Here is a 20,937-nt window from a genome sequence, read left to right as displayed (position 1 = left end):
GATTACCATGTAAATTTTCCTACTACAGACTAGCCAATTTGATCCCTAAAGTAATTTAAACATTTAAAGCACACCAATACTTGCTTCCCCTGTATAACGCTTATCTGGTAAACTGCATTAGGTTCATCTCCCACAGTGGGCTAAAACAAGGTTTTATTCAATTTAAATACAGAATCCAAATTTAGCTTGAATAGTACCTAGCAGAGTAGGTGCTCAATGTTTGCTAACTAAGACGCAGATTCAGAAATCAGTTATTCCAGCCCAAATACCCGGCTCAGGAGCATGAACTGGACACCTCCAGCTCACATTCACCAGGTGACCTCTACCCCTTCTCTGAGGTTCTGGCCCCCGCTCGCCTAATAGCCAAATAAGAATCTTTTCTCAGCCTCTCGAAGTCTTCCTCTCAAGTGCTCAATGTCCCAATTCACCAAGGCGCTGGGACAGCGCACCCTCTGCCTCTGCCGCACGTCCGGTGCGCCTGGGAGGTTGGTGGGCGGGCCCAGCGATGGGCTTTGTGGCTGTTTCCTATTGGGGCTTGGTTGCTATGGTATTACCGACCTTAAAACTCGCGGGCGCTACTTCCGGATGTTCAAGGAGAATTGCTTCCTGGGCTGCCCGTACTTGCTATGGTCGACTGAGCGGTCACAGAGCTTAACAAAAATGAAACTTTTTCCGGAAGCTTCTAGAAAACCTCATTAACCACTTTAATTTGAAGGCATTACGTGGTATCATATGCCTTCTTTCCCTTTAAAAAAATTCACTATACATTTTTCATCTATTTGCCAGCCTCCAAAATGGCGCCGGCGGCATTGGAAGGTCAGAGGTGAGCTACGTGATCCCTCCCGGTTCCGGCGCGATAGAGGCCCAGGGAGGTGAACGATCTCCGGCACGATGTCTGGTTTCTCTGGCCCACAGGCCCAGCGTGGCCCTTGCCCGTTAGCGTTGCTGCTTTTACTCCTGCTTGGCCCCACCTCGGTCCTCGCCATCTCCTTCCATCTGCCCGTTAACTCCCGCAAGTGCCTCCGCGAAGAGATCCACAAGGACCTGCTGGTGACGGGCGCGTACGAGATCACCGACCAGTCTGGGGGCGCCGGCGGCCTACGCACCCATCTTAAGGTGAGGTACTGGGTGGGGCTGGGAGAGAAGACCGAAGGCGTCGGCGAGGTAGCTGAGGATCCGAGAGTCCGGCGGGCGGAGGCCTGGAGGGCGGCCTGGCCTCCCGGAGCGCGAAGGGCGAGCCGTCGAGACCGCCCCCTCACCCCGCTTGTTGGCTGTCGCGGGGCGGGGCTGGGCGCCAAAGCCGGGAACCCATTGAAGGGCCTCCCGGCCTTGGCGGATGTGGTGACAGCTGAGCGGCGACGGCCTTGACTTTGGGTCCTTGTCGCGGTCCTATACTTGTTTTGGTCTTAGGTACCTTGAACTGTAACTAGGGTCTCCAGAGAAGTCTTTGGATGCTGATTATGTGTAGGGACCGGCGTCTTAAGACACATCGATACCTGCAGGAAAACGACGGAAGCACTGAAGCTTACTGTGAATAACAAAAAGCTGTTATTTCTTGAGCATCAGCTGTGTGTCAGGTCCTGTGCTACTGTACACGTATTACCATTTAGTTCGTACACTACCCTACGAAGTAGGTACTGTTTGCCTCATTATACACATGAGGAAACTGAGCCTCAGAGAGGTAGTAGAACATACTGGTGTCAGAGCTGGAACTGATTTTTAGTTTGGGAGTTAAGTAAGGTGACAGAAAAGTGTTGCAATCTTATTCTCTTCTTGTTTTTTATTTGTAATTCCTGTGATTGATTAAAGTCGATTATTGGTCACAAGACGGTTTCAGTCTCTAGTCCTTTCCTTTCTGGTACCCCAGAGTCTGGACTTAGCCAAGTTTTCAGTAAATTTCGGTGATACTCTTGGATGGTGACAAATACTACTATAGTGCCGTTTGGTCCCATATTACATTTAGGATGACCGGGCCTGATCTTTGAAACGTTAATATAATTTGATATCTGTCAAGATTCTGTTGTATTTTAGGTAATTTTATTCATTCACTATAAGCACGTGGTTTTTGTTTTTAACAGAATGGGTCTTGAACTAAACAGGAAGAAACATTTTTACATTTTAATAGAGCTTCAGGTATAAGAAGACCATAATTTATTTTTAAGGTATTGGAACCCAGTAGTGGTAACAGATGCAGTTTATATAAACTTTATTTGAGAGATATAAACTATTTTCAGTGCTGTTGCATAATGAGCCAGCCTTTTGTTATTCTCGTCAGGTACCAAACTCCTTTGGCCAAGAAAGAGATGATGGCATAATTTTATATGCTTAGATACAACATTTTGGGGGTCGTGCTTCTGGCTCTTCAAAGGATGTGTAGTGCATAGAGTGAGAGAATTTGAGCAATGAGAGTTTACTCTCATCTTTAGTGTTGCCCCCTCTGATTTGTACTTAGGTTTTAAAACCCTCCCGTGGCTCACTATTCTTCATCTGGTAAAGTGTAAATTTCCCAGCATACTCTGTAGCATTCTTCATGACCTGTTCCTGAAGCTTTATATGCTTTGTCACTCCCCACTTTGCATTTTACATATGAACCACCCTGAACAGTATCCTAAACTCACTTATTTTCATCTTATATTGTAATTACTTATATTTGTATCTTGTCTTCCTCATTAGACTGTTAGTATCCTGAGGGCAGGAATTATTTTCATGTTTGTATTTTCCAGAATGTCAAGCATACTGCCTTGCTTCTAGTAAGCACTGAATACAGGAAGCATATAGTGTAGCATAGTCTTATGGGAATTACATCTGTATCCAAGGCTGCTGAAGGGACCTCGACAGCAGGAGTCTGTGCATCTACACACTAGCATTTTACCATCACACAGTTGCTCTCCCCATGTCTGCTCTGTTCTCTTGCTACTAGCCAGCTTAATCGGACTACTCCTGGGGTCCTTAACCTAAACACCAAGTAAGTAATGTAAATGAAGGAATTGGGCCAGCTGTAAGAAAAACAGCAGTGATGTTAAATGGGAGATAATTGGGAGTAGTGGAAACTGTCCGTATGGAGTAGCCAGTACTCATCTCTTGATGTGGGCCTGTTGCCACATCTGATTTTTCAAATGAAGTCAGAAATCCAGATTTTCATGTGAAAGCTCCTGATTTTAAAATGTCACCAACTAATTCAAATCAGTTTTGGCATTTGTTTATTTTCAGTTTTATAGAGAAGAGTACAGTCAGTCCACTATGTACACATTACCCAGATTCAACAGTTATCAGGATCTTGTCACACTTGTTTCATCTTAACTGTTTCTCCCTTCTCATTTTATGCTGAACTGTTTTAAAGTAAATCCTAGATATCATGGTATTTCAGTCCTTCATACTTCAGGATGAATCTCTTAAAAATTGTGAACTTAATCACAATGTTATGCGGCTATAATCATACCTCGCAAAGTTAACAATAATTCCATAATGCTATCTAATAATACCCAATTCATATTCAAATTTCTCCACTTGTCTCAAAAATATCTATTTAAAATTAATTTGTTGTATCACTCAAGTCTCTTTAATCTATAGCAGTCCACTCTCCCTCCCTGCCCCTGCCTTTTTTATATGCTTGAAATTGTATTGTTGGAGTCAGAGATCTGTAAATCACGTCCTACATTTTGGATTTGTCTCTGCTTCCTTGAGGTGTCACTTAACGAGTTCTTTCCCCCATATTTCTTGTAAAAGGAATCAGCTGTAAAGATGTAACTAGATTCAGGTTTATCTTTTGGTGAGGTTACTTTAAGGGTGGTATTGTGTACCTCATGTGGCATCATGGTAGAGCACACAGTACTTTTTGTGCCCCTTAGTGCTGCTAAGATAGATCAGTGGGTTCAGTTGGGTGTATTAGTGTCCAACTGCTGCTATAACAAATTACCATGAACTTAGTGGCTCACAACACACATTTGTCTTACAGTTCTAGAGGTCAAAAGTCCTAAAATCAAGGTGTCCGCAAGACTGTGTTCCTTCTGAAGATTCTAGGGGAGAATCCATTTACTTGCCTTTTCCAACTTCTAGAGACCACCTGCATTCTTTGGCTGGTGACCCCTTCTTCCGTCTTGAAAGCCAGCAGCATAGTATCTCCAAAACTTTCTCTCTCTTCCTTTCTCCCACCCAAACCTGTCTCCCTCCTCAGCTTCCATCATCTCATCTCCTCTGACTCTACTGCTTCCCTCTTTCCCTTATAAGGACCCTTAATTTAATCCACATCTGCAAAACCCCTTTTGCCACGTAGGATAACATATTCACAGGTTCTGGAAATTAGGCTATGGACATCTCTTGGGGGGTGGGGACATTATCCTGCCTACCAAGGTGGTAACAGCCCGCAGCCTCCAATGTAAAACTTCCAATTAATCTTTCACTTAGGAAGCCATTGATGACTTACGTAAATTAATTATTTCATTAAGGTTGTGAAATGATGATTTTCTAATTGTTGTTACTTTCATATTTATTAGCTGGAATTATTAAAGAATTCATCACTTGAGGCCATTTGGTTACCCTAAAATTTACAATTCAGGAAGGAAAGTCAGGGTAAGTGCAGAGTTTATTCCTTCTTATTGACAGTTTTCAGAGTAAGGAAGTTGCCCTTGTCATTTCCAGTGTAGTCTGAAGAAGGTTGTTGTTGTTGTTTTAAGTATTATACTGAGATCATTTTTTATTGTTGTTTATTTCGATTTTTGGAGTCATTGTTTTAGTCAGTTGCATTCGTTCTCTGTGCTCACTTGTCTCTTTGGCTCCTGTATCCTTTTGACACAATCCTATTAGACTTTGATAGCTGCCCTGTTGTGTGGAACAACTAGGTGCCCTAGGCTCATCTTTTGTATGTCAAACCCCTGACCTGGATGCAGCTATTCCTCCAAGAAGTTGTGGTTCCTTTTTGTGAGAAATGGTATTTTAGAGACCGTAAGTTGGGTGTCATTTTTAACAGTTTAATATACTGTGCAGGCCACAGAACCTATCTGTGGTTTGATCCCACTCCTTAGCACAGTTTAGCCTCTGTCCACTTAGTTCTGCTTTGTCTTAAATTTTGACCACTCGTGGCCCAGACTCTGCCTCAAGGATTCTCTGTATGCATCATTTCAGCTTCTGAGGTGTGACTCCAGAGTGCAAGGATCTGATTGGTTCAGCTCTTTTTTTATATCTAAGTCTCTGAACAGCCTGTTGATTATCTTCTCTTTGGTCATATATCCACCCCTGGTTTAAGCAGCCGTGGTTTGGGTTGAGGTTTGGAGAACTGGATGCTTTCTGAAGTGCAAAACTTGGCCAACTGGGCTTGGCATTTAGTTATTGCTCTAATTGAGGCAGTCTCTCTTAGAAGGATCTTTGTGAATGTAGTGCCTTGATAGACCTGTCTCGTTCATCATCTTCCTGTCAAGGAGCACCTTAATGTCCAATGAATACATCAGTGTTATCATGTATCGCTCTGTGTTGTAGTCTTGTGTTTACCCATCTCCTCAGGTAGACTTTAAGCTCCTTGAGCAGAGGCTGTGTCTCAATCATCATTGAAATGCCTGTGTCTAATACAGTGCCTGGTACATAGTAGGACTTCAACTTAAGGAATGAATGAACAAATGAATTGGCACTGTCCTAGCCTCATCTCTGATCGTTACCTCTTCCTTCCTCTTCACCTCTCTCCTCCTACTCCTGACTCTAGCTGTTCTGAATACCTTGCAGTTCTTTGAACGCAGTGTTCTCTTAACCTGGACCGGTCTTTGCCTGTATACCCCTCTTGTGTGCTTCCATTACATCCTGTTTGACACGGCTTACTTTGTGAACTCCTTGTTGTTTTATTCATCTTTGTGTCTTCGGTTTAGGATACTATGTAGGCATTGTTGTACAACTGAGTTAAATATCTTAGTCTTATTGAGCCTGGACCTGGAGTCAGACAGATTTGGGTTCAGATCCCATCAGCTCCACCATTTAAAGGGTGTATGGTCTTAGGGGAATTACTTAACCTTTCTCTTTGGGTCTCTTATATGTAAGATAGGGATGATAGACTTCATAGAATTGTTAGAAGGGCTAATGGAGATGGTTTCTTTAATTGTTCAGGGCCCATTGTGGTGGGCCATAGATGTTGGTACTCTTCTTTCCTGTCTAGTGAATGAAAATTGAATTGCTTATCTGACCCCCCCGCCCTATGTCATTGCAGTGACCAGATAAAGAATATTTTAATGAGAGGAATTCTGAGTTTTTGTGTTTCTCCCATTCATTCAATAAATATTTATTTAATACTTAGTATATGCCAGACATACCTGGGGTTATAGGAATGAATTGCAGACAAGGTCCTTGAGCTCTAGTGGAGAACAAAGACAAAATACAAGTTAAAAAAAATACAATGTCAGGTAGTGATAAGTACTATAATGAAAAATCAAGCAGTAGATGGTAAGGCGTGATTAATGGGGTAGAGTATTTAAGTGGCCAGCGAAGGCCTTTCTGAATAGAGAGAGAAGTGGATTGAAATGATGGGTGGGACTCTTTTGCAAAGATTTCTCCTTCAGGCCCATGTTGGGATGTGTTTTGTGTTAAGATTTCCAATTGAGGTTATCCCTTCCCTACTCATTTCATAAAATGAGGCTAAACCAGGCTAAATAGTTTCAGATTTAAAGACTGCTGCACAGAATTGAAACAGGAAGTACCAACTCATCATTCATAGTGAATATAGAAGTTTTCTCATTACTTCAGGTCCATAATAAAAGCCCGTTGTAGGGACTCAGAATCTGTGAATTGAAAACCACATTTTCATAAAGACTAGATGATACCATAATAATTTAATAGGTTCCAGTACCATTTATTATTTAGAATCCTTGTTAATGGTGAAAATTGGAGGATGAATTAATTTTAGGGGATGAGATGAGTTAGTTATTGCCTAAGTGTGATTTATATTTTGGAAATACAGAAAGAGAGAAAGCAATTGTGAGGAGATGTCATAATCATCACTGGAAAGAAAGAAGAGCCTACTGGTAAATTAGATCACTTATACTTTTTTTAACCTCTTCCAAATAATCTAATTGGTCTAAGGGTTTTTTTCATTGTCATTCTTCAAGAGTGCTGTTGCTATTAATAATTCATTTTGCTAAATGAGATTATCTTTTATTTGGATATTACACTCAGTTATGGTCCCAGTGTTTCCCAACTAGCTTACAGATGAGAAAGCCAAACAAGATCATTTGGAGAGTTCAGCCTTGAGTCGTAGGCTTATCACAATTTAAGCATAAAAATTACCAAGAAGCATCTTGGCAGTTGGGAAACCATTGGCTTATAACATTTTTTCCCACTAAAAGCTGTATGAAAAGAGTGTGTGTGTGTGTGTATGCTATAGCTTTTTTTTTTTAATATAAATTTATTTATTTATTTACTTATTTTTGGCTGCATTGGGTCTTTGTTGCTGCACGCGGGCTTTCTTTAGTTGCGGCGAGCGGGCTTCTCATTGTGGTAGCTTCTCTTGTTGTGGAGCACGGCCTCTAGGTGCATGGGCTTCAGTAGTTGTGGCACGCGGGCTCAGTAGTTGTGGCTCGCGGGCTCTAGAGCACAGGCTCAGTAGTTGTGGTACACGGGCTTAGTTGTTCTGTGGCATGTGGGATCTTCCCGGACCAGGGATTGAACCCGTGTCCCCTGCATTGGCAGGCGAATTCTTAACCACTGCGCCACCAGGGAAGTCCCTATGTTATAGCTTTAATTGATTTTATTTGGAACAGTTACACTTCAGCTCATGATTACTGTTGTCTGTACTGAGGGCTGATCTTTTTCTGTTGGGAAAAATATGTCTCTTTCAAATTTACGTTTGATGTGACTGTTGTCCAGTGGGTTAGAAACAGGTCAATAAATAGATGGTTTAGTACAGAAGGCTAATTGGTACATTAAAATTTAATAATATTAAAATCTAGTTTATTTTTGTATTATATACAGCTTTCTAGCTTTAAATTAAAACCTGACTCTGTGTTTCCTTCTCCATAAAAGTTAAACAATGTGTTACTTATTTATTTATTTAGTACAAAAAGCTTCAGCTTTTTTTTTTTTTTTAAATCAGTCATCAGTTTTATACACATCAGTGTATACATGTCAATCCCAATCGCCCAATTAAGCACACCACCATCCCCACCCCACTGCGGTTTTCCCCCCTTGGTGTCCATACGTTTGTTCTCTACATCTGTGTCTCAACTTCTGCCCTGCAAACTGGTTCATCTGTACCATTTTTCTAGGTTCCACATACATGCGTTAATATACGATATTTGTTTTTCTCTTTCTGACTTACTTCACTCTGTATGACAGTCTCTAGATCCATCCACGTCTCAACAAATGACTCAGTTTCATTCCTATTTATAGCTGTGTAATATTCCATTGTATATATGTACCACAACTTCTTTATCCATTCGTTTGTCGATGGGCATTTAGGTTGCTTCCATGACCTGGCTATTGTAAATAGTGCTGCAATGAACATTCGGGTGCATGTGTCTTTTTGAATTACAGTTTTCTCTGGGTATATGCCCAGTAGTGGGATTGCTGGGTCATATGGTAATTCTATTTTTAGTTTTCTAAGGAACCTCCATATTGTTCTCCATAGTGGCTGTATCAATTTACATTCCCACCAACAGTGCAAGAGGGTTCCCTTTTCTCCACACCCTCTCCAGCATTTGTTTGTAGATTTTCTGATGATGCCCATTCTAACTGGTGTGAGGTGATACCTCATTGTAGTTTTGATTTGCATTTCTCTAATAATTAGCGATGTTGAGCATCTTTTCATGTGCTTCTTGGCCATCTGTATGTCTTCTTTGGAGAAATGTCTATTTAGGTCTTCTGCCCATTTTTGGATTGGGTTGTTTGTTTCTTTAATATTGAGCTGAATGAGCTGTTTATATATTTTGGAGATTAATCCTTTGTCCGTTGATTCATTTGCAAATATTTTCTCCCATTCTGAGGGTTGTCTTTCGTCTTGTTTATGGTTTCCTTTGCTGTGCAAAAGCTTTGAAGTTTCATTAGGTCCCATTTGTTTATTTTTGTTTTTATTTCCATTACTCTAAGAGGTGGATCAAAAAAGATCTTGCTGTGATTTATGTCAAAGAGTTTTCTTCCTATGTTTTCCTCTAAGAGTTTTATAGTGTCCGGTCTTACATTTAGGTCTTGAATCCATTTTGAGTTTATTTTTGTGTATGGTGTTAGGGAGTATTCTAATTTCATTGTTTTACATGTAGCTGTCCAGTTTTCCCAGCACCACTTATTGAAGAGACTGTCTTTTCTCCATTGTATATCTTTGCCTCCTTTGTCATAGATTAGTTGACCATAGGTGTGTGGGTTTATCTCTGGGCTTTCTATCTTGTTCCATTGATCTATGTTTCCGTTTTTGTGCCAGTACCATATTGTCTTGATTACTGTAGCTTTGTAGTATAGTCTGAAGTCAGGGAGTCTGATTCCTCCAGCTCCGTTTTTTTCCCTCAAGACTGCTTTGGCTATTCGGGGTCTTTTGTGCCTCCATACAAATTTTAAGATGATTTGTTCTAGTTCCGTAAAAAATGCCATTGGTAGTTTGATAGGGATTGCATTGAATCTGTAGATTGCTTTGGTTAGTATAGTCATTTTCACAATATTGATTCTTCCAATCCAAGAACATGGTATATCTCTCCATCTGTTGGTATCATCTTTAATTTCTTTCGTCAGTATCTTATAGTTTTCTGCATACAGGTCTTTTGTCTCCTTAGGTAGGTTTATTCCTAGGTATTTTATTCTTTTTGTTGCAATGGTAAATGGTAGTGTTTCCATAATTTCTCTTTCAGATTTTTCATCATTAGTGTATAGGAATGCAAGAGATTTCTGTGCATTAATTTTGTATCCTGCAACTTTACCAAATTCATTAATTAGCTCTAGTAGTTTTCTGGTGGCAGTTTTAGGATTCTCTATGTATAGTATCATGTCATCTGCAAACAGTGACAGTTTTACTTCTTCTTTTCCAATTTGTATTCCTTTTATTTCTTTTTCTTCTCTGATTGCCATGGCTAAGACTTCCAAAACTATGTTGAATAATAGTGGTGAGAGTGGATATCCTTGTCTCGTTCCTGATCTTAGAGGAAATGCTTTCAGTTTTTCACCGTTGAGAATGATGTTTGCTGTGGGTTTGTCGTATATGGCCTTTATTATGTTGAGGTAGGTTCCCTTTATGCCCACTTTCTGGAGAGTTTTTATCATAAATGGGTGTTGAAATTTGTCAAAAGCTTTTTCTGCATCTATTGAAATGATCATATGGTTTTTATTCTTCAATTTGTTAGTATGGTGTATCACATTGATTTGCGTATATTGCGTATATTGAAGAATCCTTGCATCCCTGGGATAAATCCCACTTGATCATGGTGTATGATCCTTTTAATGTGTTGTTGGATTCTGTTTGCTAGTATTTTGTTGAGGATTTTTGCATCTATATTCATCAGTGGTATTGGTCTGTAATTTTCTTTTTTTGTAGTATGTTTGTCTGGTTTTGGTATCAGGGTGATGGTGGCCTTGTAGAATGAGTTTGGGAGTGTTCCTTCCTCTGCAATTTTTTGGAAGAGTTTGAGAAGGATGGGTGTTAGCTCTTCTCTGAATGTTTGATAGAATTCACCTGTGAAGCCATCTGGTCCTGGACTTTTGTTTGTTGGAAGATTTTTAATCACAGTTTCAATTTCATTACTTGTGATTGGTCTGTTCATATTTTCTATTTCTTCCTGGTTCAGTCTTGGAAGGTTATACCTTTCTAAGAATTTGTCCATTTCTTCCAGGTTGTCCATTTTATTGGCATAGAGTTGCTTGTAGTAGTCTCTTAGGATGCTTTGTATTTTTGCAGTGTCTGTTGTAACTTCTCCTTTTTCATTTCTAATTTTATTAATTTGAGTCCTCTCCCTCTTTTTCTTGATGAGTCTGGCTAATGGCTTATCAATTTTGTTTACCTTCTCAAAGAACCAGCTTTTAGTTTTATTGGTCTTTGCTATTGTTTTCTTTGTTTCTATTTCATTTATTTCCGCTCTGATCTTTATGATTTCTTTCCTTCTGCTAACTTTGGGTTTTGTTTGTTCTTCTTTCTCTAGATCCTTTAGGTATAAGGTTAGATTGTTTACTTGAGATTTTTCTTGTTATTTTAGATAGGCTTGTATAGCTATAAACTTCCCTCTTAGAACTGCTTTTGCTGCATCCCATAGGTTTTGGATCGTCGTGTTTTCATTGTCATTTGTCTCTAGGTATATTTTGATTTTCTCTTTGATTTCTTCAGTGATCTGTTGGTTATTTAGTAACGTATTGTTTAGCCTCCATGTGTTTGTGTTTTTTACGTTTTTCTCCCTGTAATTCATTTCTAATCTCGTAGCGTTGTGGTCAGACTAGATGCTTGATATGATTTCAATTTTCTTAAATTTACTGAGGCTTGATTTGTGACCCAAGATGTGATCTATCCTGGAGAATGTTCCGTGCGCACTTGAGAAGAAAGTGTAATCTGCTGTTTTTGGATGGAATGTCCTATAAATATCAATTAAATCTATCTGGTCTATTGTGTCATTTAAAGCTTCTGTTTCCTTGTTTATTTTCATTTTGGATGATCTGTCCATTGGTGTAAGTGAGCTGTTAAAGTCCCCCACTATGACTGTGTTACTGTCAATTTCCTCTTTTATAGCTGTTAGCAGTTGCCTTATGTATTGAGGTGCTCCTATGTTGGGTGCATGTATATTTATAATTGTTATATCTTCTTTTTGGATTGATCCCTTGATCATTATGTAGTGTTGTTCCTTGTCTCTTGTAGCATTCTTTATTTTAAAGTCTATTTTATCTGATATGAGTATAGCTACTCCAGCTTTCTTTTGATTTTAATTTGCATGGAATATCTTTTTCTATCCCCTCACTTTCTGTCTGTATGTGTCCCTAGGTCTGAAGTGGGTCTCTTGTAGACAGCATATATATGGGTCTTGTTTTTGTATCCATTCAGCAAGCCTGTGTCTTTTGATTGGAGCATTTAATCCATTCACGTTTAAGGTAATTATTGATATGTATGTTCCTATGACCATTTTCTTAATTGTTTTGGGTTTGTTTTTGTAGGTCCTTTTCTTCCCTTCTGTTTCCCACTTAGAGAAGTTCCTTTAGCATTTGTTGTAGACCTGGTTTGGTGGTGCTGAATTCTCTTAGCTTTTGCTTGTCTGTAAAGCTTTTGATTTCTCCATCAAATCTAAATGAGATCCTTGGGGGGTAGAGTAATCTTGGTTGTAGGTTCTTCCCTTTCATCATTTTAAGTATATCATGCCACTCCCTTCTGGCTTGTAGAGTTTGCTGAGAAATCAGCTGTTAACCTTATGGGAGTTCCCTTGTATGTTATTTGTCGTTTTTCTGTTGCTGCTTTCAATAATTTTTCTTTGTCTTTAATTTTTGCCAATTTGATTACTATGTGTCTCGGCATGTTTCTCCTTGGGTTTATCCTGTATGGCACTCTCTGTGCTTCCTGGACTTGGGTGGCTATTTCCTTTCCCATGTTAGGGAAGTTTTCGACTATAATCTCTTCAAATATTTTCTCTGGTCCTTTCTCTCTCTCTTCTCCTTCTGGGACCCCTATAATGCGAATGTTGTTGCGTTTAATGTTGTCCCAGAGGTCTCCTAGGCTGTCTTCATTTCTTTTCATTCTTTTTTCTTTAGTCTGTTCCGCAGCAGTGAAGTCCACCATTCTGTGTTCCAGGTCACTTATCCGTTCTTCTGCCTCAGTTATTCTGCTATTGATTCCTTCTAGTGTAGTTTTCATTTCAGTTATTGTATTGTTCATCTCTGTTTGTTTGTTCTTTAATTCTTCTAGGTCTTTGTTAAACATTTCTTGCATCTTCTCGATCTTTGCCTCCATTCTTATTCCGAGGTCCTGGATCATCTTCACTATCATTATTATGAATTCTTTTTGTGGAAGGTTGCCTATCTCCACTTCATTTAGTTGTTTTTCTGGGGTTTTATCTTGTTCCTTCATCTGTTATATAGCCCTCTGCCTTTTCATCTTGTCTATCTTTCTGTGAATGTGGTTTTTGTTCCACAGGCTGCAGGATTGTAGTTTTTCTTGCTTCTCCTGTCTGCCCTCTGGTGGTTGAGGCTATCTAAGAGGCTTGATGGGAGGCTCTGATGGTGGGTAGAGCTGACTGTTGCTGTGGCGGTCAGAGCTCAGTAAAACTTTAATCCACTTGACTGTTGATGGGTGGGACTGGGTTCCCTCCCTGTTGGTTGTTTTGCCTGAGGTAACCCAACACTGGAGCCTACCTGGGCTCTTTGGTGGGGCTAATGACAGACTCGGGGAGGGGGGGGGGGCGGGGGGGCTCACGCCAAGGAGTACTTCCCAGAACTTCTGCTGCCAGTGTCCTTGTCCCCACAGTGAAACAGAGCCACCCCCCGCCTCTGCAGGAGACCTTCCAACACTAGCAGGTAGGTCTGGTTCAGTCTCCCCCAGGGTCACTGCTCCTTCCCCTGGGTCCCAATGCACACACTATTTTGTGTGTGCCCTCCAAGAGTGGGGTCTCTGTTTCCCCCAGTCCTGTTGAAGTCCTGCAATCAATTCGCACTAGGCTTCAAAGTCTGATTCTCTATGAATTCCTTCTCCCGTTGCCGGACCCCCAGGTTGGGAAGCCTGATGTGGGGCTCACGACCTTCACTCCGCTGGGTGGACTTCTGTGGTATAAGTGTTCTCCAGTTTGTGAGTCACCCACCTACAGTTATGGGATTTGATTTTACTCTGATCGTGCTCCTCCTACCGTCTCATTGTGGCTTCTTCTTTGTCTTTGGATGTGGGGTATCTTTTTTGGTGAGTTCCAGTGTCTTCCTGTCAATGATTGTCCAGCAGCTAATTGTGATTCTGGTGTTCTCGCAAGAGGGAGTGAGAGCACATCCTTCTATTCCGCCATCTTAGTTCCTCTCTCAGTTTCAGTGTTTATTAAATAAAGAGGAGGTAGAAGATAGATGTGGGAACAGGCCAGGATCCCCTCCTCCTAACTACACATATGCAGACATACAGACACAACTGAGAAAATGACAGGGACAATTCAGGGGACAGACTGAAGGGCAGAGGGAAACAGCACCCTCCGAGAGTGGGCCCGAACCCAAGGGTGGGCTGAGACCTGGGCCAGCGGTAGGCGTTCTGAGAGGTTATGCTTGAGCAGCTTGGAGATGAGCTCCTGGGCTCCTGCGGGCATGGAAGGGGGGAACCTCAGGTCCACCTTGACGATGCACCGTTGCGTCTTGTTTTGGGAAGCACTCTTGAAGGGGGGCGTTTCCCACCAGCAGCTCGTAGCAGAGCACTCTGATGCACCACAGATCCACCTTCTCGTTGTGCATGCGCCCCTCAATCATCTCTGGGGGCATGTAGTCCAGAGTGCCACACATCGTCTTCCTCCTCAGGGAGGGGGCGTGCACAGACCAGCCGAAGTCGGCAATCTTCGGCTCTCCCTGGAGCCCCAAGAGCAGATTCTCTGGCTTTACATCTCTGTGAATCACCTTCTTCCCGTGGCAGTATATCAGAGCATCTGCCAGCTCCTCCATGATCGTGGCTGTTCGCTTCTCGTCAAAAGTGCGGCTTTTCTGCAGGTTCTTATAGAGCTCCCACTGGGAGGGCATACTCCAGAATCAAGTAGATCCTTTGCCGGTCATAGAAGTAGCTATAGAGACGCAAGATGTTGGGATGCTGCAGATGGGCCTGGGTTTCAGTCTCCCTGCGCAGCTGGTGCTCCGCACCCTCCTTCTCTATCTGAGACTTGAAGAGGACTTGGAGTGCCACGATGAAATGGCTTTTCTTCTCCCAAGCCCAGTACACATTTCCAAACTTGCCTTTGCCCAGAGGACGCCCAATCTCAAAGTCGTCAATTGGGAAGGAACAGATTGAGAAGCTGGGGGTCCCACTGCTGTTCTCCACCACCTTCTGGACAGGGGCACTGTGGGCTGGGCATTGGAGCAGCTCATGAGGACAAGTGCAGATGGGGTGACAGGCTCCTTCCGGAGGACTCTCTGGGGCAGGGTGTTGAGGCCAGACTGAGCCATCTGCTGGCCGTAGGGCCATGCATAGACAGGCTCCTTATGGATCCTTAGAGGGAAAGGGGGAGGGAACTGGAGCCCATGGCACAGCCCACCCCCCTGGCCACTGGCAAACGACTGAACCTGCCTCTGTTACTTCATTTAAATTTCTCTTGTTCAACAGTTGTCCCCAGCCTTCTCTCTTTTCAACTGGTCTAGAGAAGGGGGCTGCTTAGAATTTGAAATTGCTATACCATATCTTTATGATGACTTCTGAAGACTGAGCCTAGTTTCTAGGAAAAGGGAACAGATTTATAAAGGTAATCTAGTGAGGTGCAGTGACTTCTGTGTTGTTTCTTGTGTGAATTGCTAACTGGTGGTTGATCCTGAGCCATGGCCCCCAAATGCATACGCAGCCTGGCATCCTGGACAGTAGAGCCCTCTGTGAAATCAGCCAGCTGGCCACAGACCAGAATTTGGGCTCCGAAACAAGCCTCCGACTTGAGGGAGATTGATGTCATCTGCTTTATCCTGTGCCCCCAACCTCATTGTTCAACACAACGTGTGGGAAATCAAGGGACTAGTTGTTAAGAAAGAACAAGGCTTTGTTTGTGCCTGAAAGGGTCACGCTGGAGGTTTTTACCGTAAATAACTTTGGAACAGTATGAAAAAAAACATTTGATCTGGCGTCACCCCCGCAGCAGTATTGTTAGGGCAGCAACTGGTCTTTCCTTCTCATTCCCCTCCCTTCCTCCCTCTCTTTCTCCAGCTTTCTCCCCCCGCCCACCCCCGCAACCCCCCAATTCCCACCCCCCTAGTCAAGTATGACGTATTGCCTATGTTGAGTTAATGTCGTAAATGCTGATAGAAGCAGGAGAGCATCTATCCATTATCATACCAGTGCCTGGAAATTTTCCATGTCTAGTTTTCAGTACTTCTATAAGCCTTCTTAAACTACTTCTGTGCTGTGCTCTGCCATTGCTGAATCGTGTTGGAAATTTGAAAGAATTTAGTGTTGCTAGATGCTGCTTATGGCCTTTCTAAGTTTGACTTTGTTCTGGGTAAAATCTAGATGTGATCCTTTGATTTCAGGGATGCTGTTGGTAGACTTGGTACTTGCTCTTGTTTGAAAGATCAGAGTAAATTTGTTTTCTGCCCATTAAATATAGCTTCTGGGCTGACAGAGTCGTCCATGTTCTTAGTGTGTAGTACTTGTGGTAGTCTCTTGAAAGTATTTCTGATACTATTTTTCTAGTGTAAAACTGCAGCATCTTCAGTGATTTGGTGTTCTTTCTGATTGGAGTAATAGACCCCACAGTTTACGAGTCATCGTGAACTCTTAGCAAATGAAGCGTATAGACCCACAAGCCCTGATCATTATATATGCACCCACAGTCCTCTCTTCTCCTCTCCCCACACTTAATGTTATTGGGTCCTTCATGTAGTTTATTATTTATTGGGTAAAACACTTGCAGGAATTGCTGAAGTCATCTGGTATTTCTTTCTATCCCCTGTTAGCAGCTAAAATGATTCGTTGAATACCTGCTTTGTTAGGCTTTTTTTTTTTTTTTAATTAATTTATTTATTTTTGGCTGTGTTGGGTCTTCGTTTCTGTGCGAGGGCTTTCTCTAGTTGCAGAGAGTGGGAGCCACTCTTCCATTGCGGTGCGTGGACCTCGGACCTCTCACTCTTCATCGCAGTGCGCGGGCCTCTCACTGTTGCGGCCTCTCTTGTTGCGGAGCACAGGCTCCAGACGCGCAGGCTCAGTAGTTATGGCTCGCTCAGTAGTTGTGGCTCACGGGCCTAGTTGCTCTGCGGCATGTGGGATCTTCCCAGACCAGGGCTTGAACCCGTGTCCCCTGCATTGGCAGGCAGATTCTCAACCACTGCGCCACCAGGGAAGCCCAGGCATTTTGTATCTCTTCAGTTTCTAAATCTTACTGCTGCTTCCTTGAGGTTTACCTATCTGTCTTTTCCTATCTCCATGCAACAACCATTTAGGCCCTAGTCATCCCTGGGTTTAGTCGATGCAGACTACTTTATCTAGTTTGCCATCCGTTAGCACTTTTAGATTGAAAGTATGGTTAGTGACCTAACTGTTTGTGGAGTTCTGAGTTATCACTAACAAGCAGTTACCATAATAGCAAAAATGCTAACAGTAACAACGACAATGATAATAATAACACTTACTGAGTGCTTGCCAACTGCCAAACACTGTTCTAGGCACTTTACCTATATTAAATTTAATTTTCACAGTAACCTCGTAAAGTACATACTCTTGTTCTTATTTTACATATGAGGCACAGAGAGGTTAAGGAACATATCCAAGGCCTTACAGCTAGTAAGTGGCACAACTGTGATTTGAACACCAACCTGAGGCCTGACTCTAGAACCTTCAGTCTAACTACTATGCTGTACTGTCTCTCAAAAGGAGAAAAGGGTAGGTGTTTCTGTTTTGGCTCATTTTTGTTCAATGTATAGAGCTTCTCCAAGGGACTTGGCTATTTCTGAATTCCTGAGTTAGTCATTCAGGAGCTACAAGGTTGATGGTTAGCCTTAAAATAATATGTACACATTGTATACTCAGTATTATACCCCAGACTGGTCATAAACCTGAGGAAGACAGAGTGCAGGTAGGAGCCTATGTGAAGGAAATTACATCTTCAGAGTTTCACCAACTACACTAAAGCTGCAAGCTGATTGACCTCTGCTGCTATGGTAGCACGCCCGGAAAGACGTGGATTTGGCTTTTGGTTTTTAACATATTCTTGGACTGGTGGGGTATGGAGCTGATTCAGCAAATGAAAGCAATGTGTGACCTGTGCCATTAGAAAGACACAGACTTGCCACCTCCCCCATACATCATATGTCATTTTACAAGGGTAGGTATAGACTTGTCCAAATTAACTATTTGTATTTACAACATAAAAAGTATATGAAAATGTTTGTTTACTTGCTTGGCTTTGATTATAAATTTCTTGAGAATCTGGAGGTGTATGTGTATGTGTGTGTGTGTGTGTGTGTGTGTGTGTATATGTATGTGTATGTATGTGTTTGACTTCATCTTTCTGAATAGTAATTTTTTTACATAAGCTTTTTATCTTAGAACAGTTTTAGATTTACAGAAGAACAGTGAAGATAATACAGTTCCCATATACCCCACACCCAGTTTCCCCTCTTGTTAATATCTTATGTTAGTATGATACATTTTGTCTGTCACAATGAACAAGTATTTATACATTATTATTAACTAAATTCTATACTTTATTCAGATTTCCTTAGTTTTTACCTAATGTCCTTTTTTCCTGTCCCAGGATCCCATCCTGGATATATTACATTTAGTCGTATTTCTTTGGGCTCCTCTAGATTATGACAGTTTCTCAGATTTTCCTTGTTTTTGACAGCCGTTTGAGTTTTGAGGAGTACTGGTCAAGTATTTTGTAGGATACCCCTCTATTGGGATTCATCTGATGTTTTCCTCATGATGAAACTGGTATTAAGGGTTTTGGGGAGGAAGACCACAAAGGTAAAGGGTCATTTTCATCATATCATATCAAGGGAGCATATTGTCAGCATGAATTATCACTGTTATATTGACCTTGATCATCTGGCAGAGGTAGTGTTTGTCAGGTGTCTCTGCTGTAAAGTTACTTCCCCCCGCCCCCCCTCCCCTTTCTGTGCTGTGCTCTTTGGAAGGAAGTCACTATGTGCAGCCCACACTTGAGTGGGGAGTTATGCTTGACCTCCTTGAGGGTGCTGTTTCTACATAAATTATCTGAGAGTGTTCTGCATGGGAGATTTTTCTCTTCTCCCCAGCTTGCTTGTTTGTTTGCTTGTTTAGTCATTTATATCATTATGGATTCCTGGGTGTTTATTTTATATTTTGGATTACAATCCAACACTGCTTTATTTTGTTGCTCAAATCGTTACAGCTTTGGCTGTTGGGAGCTCTTTCATTTGGCTCCTGTGTCCCTTTGACAAACCCCTGTTGTTTTTTGTCTTGTTTTGTTTTCAAGCGCTTCTTTACTTTCTGGCACTACAAGATGCTCCAGGCTCATCTTGTGTATTTCTTGTCCCAGTCCTGGGGTCAGCCATTTCTCCAAGGAGCCCTGGTTCCCTTTTATTGGAGAATGGTATTAGAAACCAAGATCTGGATGGGTAGTATTATTTTTAAGGTATCTTTTCCTGACACTTTTTTTTTTTTTTTCCAAACACGCTTGTGGTAGCAGCAAGTGGCCAAAAGTAGTCCCAGCCTTCTTGCAACTTTAGAGTAAGGCTGAGAATTCCCTGAGCAGCAAGAGGAGCTAGGATGGGGAGAGAGGTGGTGGTGCTAAAGAGCAGAGGCCCAGGGTTCGCGAGCATTCATCCAGTTCCTTCAGGTCCCACCTCTGCATTAGGTCAGGCAGATTGTTATGGAGCGTCACTAAAGGCATCCATCTGAATTGTATTTCTGTCTTTAGCAAGGCCGTGGTTGAAAGTGGAGAGTCTAATATGGGTCACAGTCCTTTCACAAGAACCTTTCCTGATAAATTGTTCTTGTTTAGTTCCAGGAAAATTATCTCTGAAGATAAATTTGTGAGCTTTCATCAGAAAACAAATGATGTGTAACCCAACTTGTTTCTCTCTTAATCTTGGCTTCCAGAAAACTGAGAGCCAAATTTATTATCCAGATACCATTTGCTTAGTTCAGGTTCTTGATAGTGCCTATTAGTTTCTTCCTCCAGGTGAACTCTATTCCTTAATTCCTAATTGCTTTATTTGCCTAGTGTTTGGGCCTAAGCTACTTAAAGATCCTTTTGAAGTAGGCAGGGTATTATCTTGAATGTGTGGTCAAGGAAGGGGGGCACGCTTCAGGAGCAGAAGAACTGCTCAAGAACCTGTTTTCTCTGGCCACTGCCTAGAATCGTCCAAGAAAATCCAATTCTAAATGAGTCTGTTTTCCCAGTGGACCTGTATTCTCACATATTTGATGGTTTTGGTGTGAGTATTCACATATTCTTGACATCAGCTACTGTGCATATACAGTTAACACTTTCTTCCCTACTTTATAAGTTGTGAACTTTGGTTTGCTTTTCTTCAGAAGGTGTTATCTAGAAACAAATCTTTATTACTTCCCATTCCTTGATGTCATATGGGTAAATTTTATGTGTTTTTTATTGTTTTTTTTTTTAATTTATTTATTAATTGATTGATTTTTGGGTGTGTTGGGTCTTCGTTTCTGTGCGAGGGCTTTCTCTAGTTGTGGCGAGCGGGGGCCACTCTTCATCGCGGTGCGCGCGCCTCTCACTATCGCGGCCTCTCTTGTTGCGGAGCACAGGCTCCAGACGCGCAGGCTCAGTAGTTGTGGCTCACGGGCCTAGTTGCTCCGTGGCATGTGGGATCTTCCCAGACCAGGGCTCGAACCCGTGTCCCCTGCATCGGCAGGCGGATTCTCAACCACTGCGCCACCAGGGAAGCCCGTGTTTTTTATTGTTAAGGGTGAATCCTTTAAGGGTTTGCTGTTGTAGTAGGTGAAAGTGGCAGTTATCATATTCCCAAGGTGGTTCTGTAGTAGAATTTAAGAAGAAAAAATAAAATCTCTCAATTTTTGAGAAACCAGATGATCTTTTAAAGTGATCCGTAATCAGAGCATTTTAATGAAAGAAATTTAAAACCATCATTTCGGCCTATTAGACTTTGCCGGCTCTGGCTAGTCACTGAGATTTGCCCAGTTTTCTATTCCCTGATTTTAGCTACCTGCTGATTTATGTAATTATGCTGGGGTTAGGGCATGTGATTTTTTTCTTTCTTTCTTAAGGTCAGTGGCTTGGCCCCTTAATAGCTGCAAAGTTATGAACTACGTGGGAAACCTGATTTTCAGAAAAATTCTGCGATCTGTTAGAATCCCCAACAGTCTATAAGAGCCTAACTTGAAGGTTAAATTAT

General features: G+C 41.8%; 2 protein-coding genes across 2 annotated transcripts in view; one reads left to right on the top strand and one right to left on the bottom strand.

The window, feature by feature from the left end:
* The first annotated feature begins 592 nt into the window (after positions 1–592).
* The window catches only part of TMED10 (transmembrane p24 trafficking protein 10), a 50,173-nt gene continuing 29,828 nt past the window's right edge, over positions 593–20,937 (top strand). The window contains exon 1 of the mRNA XM_036842495.1: positions 593–1,116. Coding sequence (XP_036698390.1) covers positions 892–1,116 — 225 coding nt within the window. The 5' untranslated portion in view covers positions 593–891. The remainder of the gene's footprint in view (positions 1,117–20,937) is intronic.
* On the bottom strand, positions 13,962–15,179 carry LOC118890137 (aurora kinase B-like). The gene is given in 3 exon segments (XM_036842494.1): positions 13,962–14,276; positions 14,278–14,613; positions 14,615–15,179. Coding segments are annotated over 3 exon segments (1,008 nt in total). The 5' UTR covers positions 15,059–15,179; the 3' UTR covers positions 13,962–14,048.

This window comes from Balaenoptera musculus, chromosome 2 (assembly GCF_009873245.2).
Source record: "Balaenoptera musculus isolate JJ_BM4_2016_0621 chromosome 2, mBalMus1.pri.v3, whole genome shotgun sequence".
NCBI classification, from domain to species: domain Eukaryota; kingdom Metazoa; phylum Chordata; class Mammalia; order Artiodactyla; family Balaenopteridae; genus Balaenoptera; species Balaenoptera musculus.
Note: the sequence above shows the minus strand (reverse complement) of the source record. Positions and strands in the feature narration are given on the sequence as shown.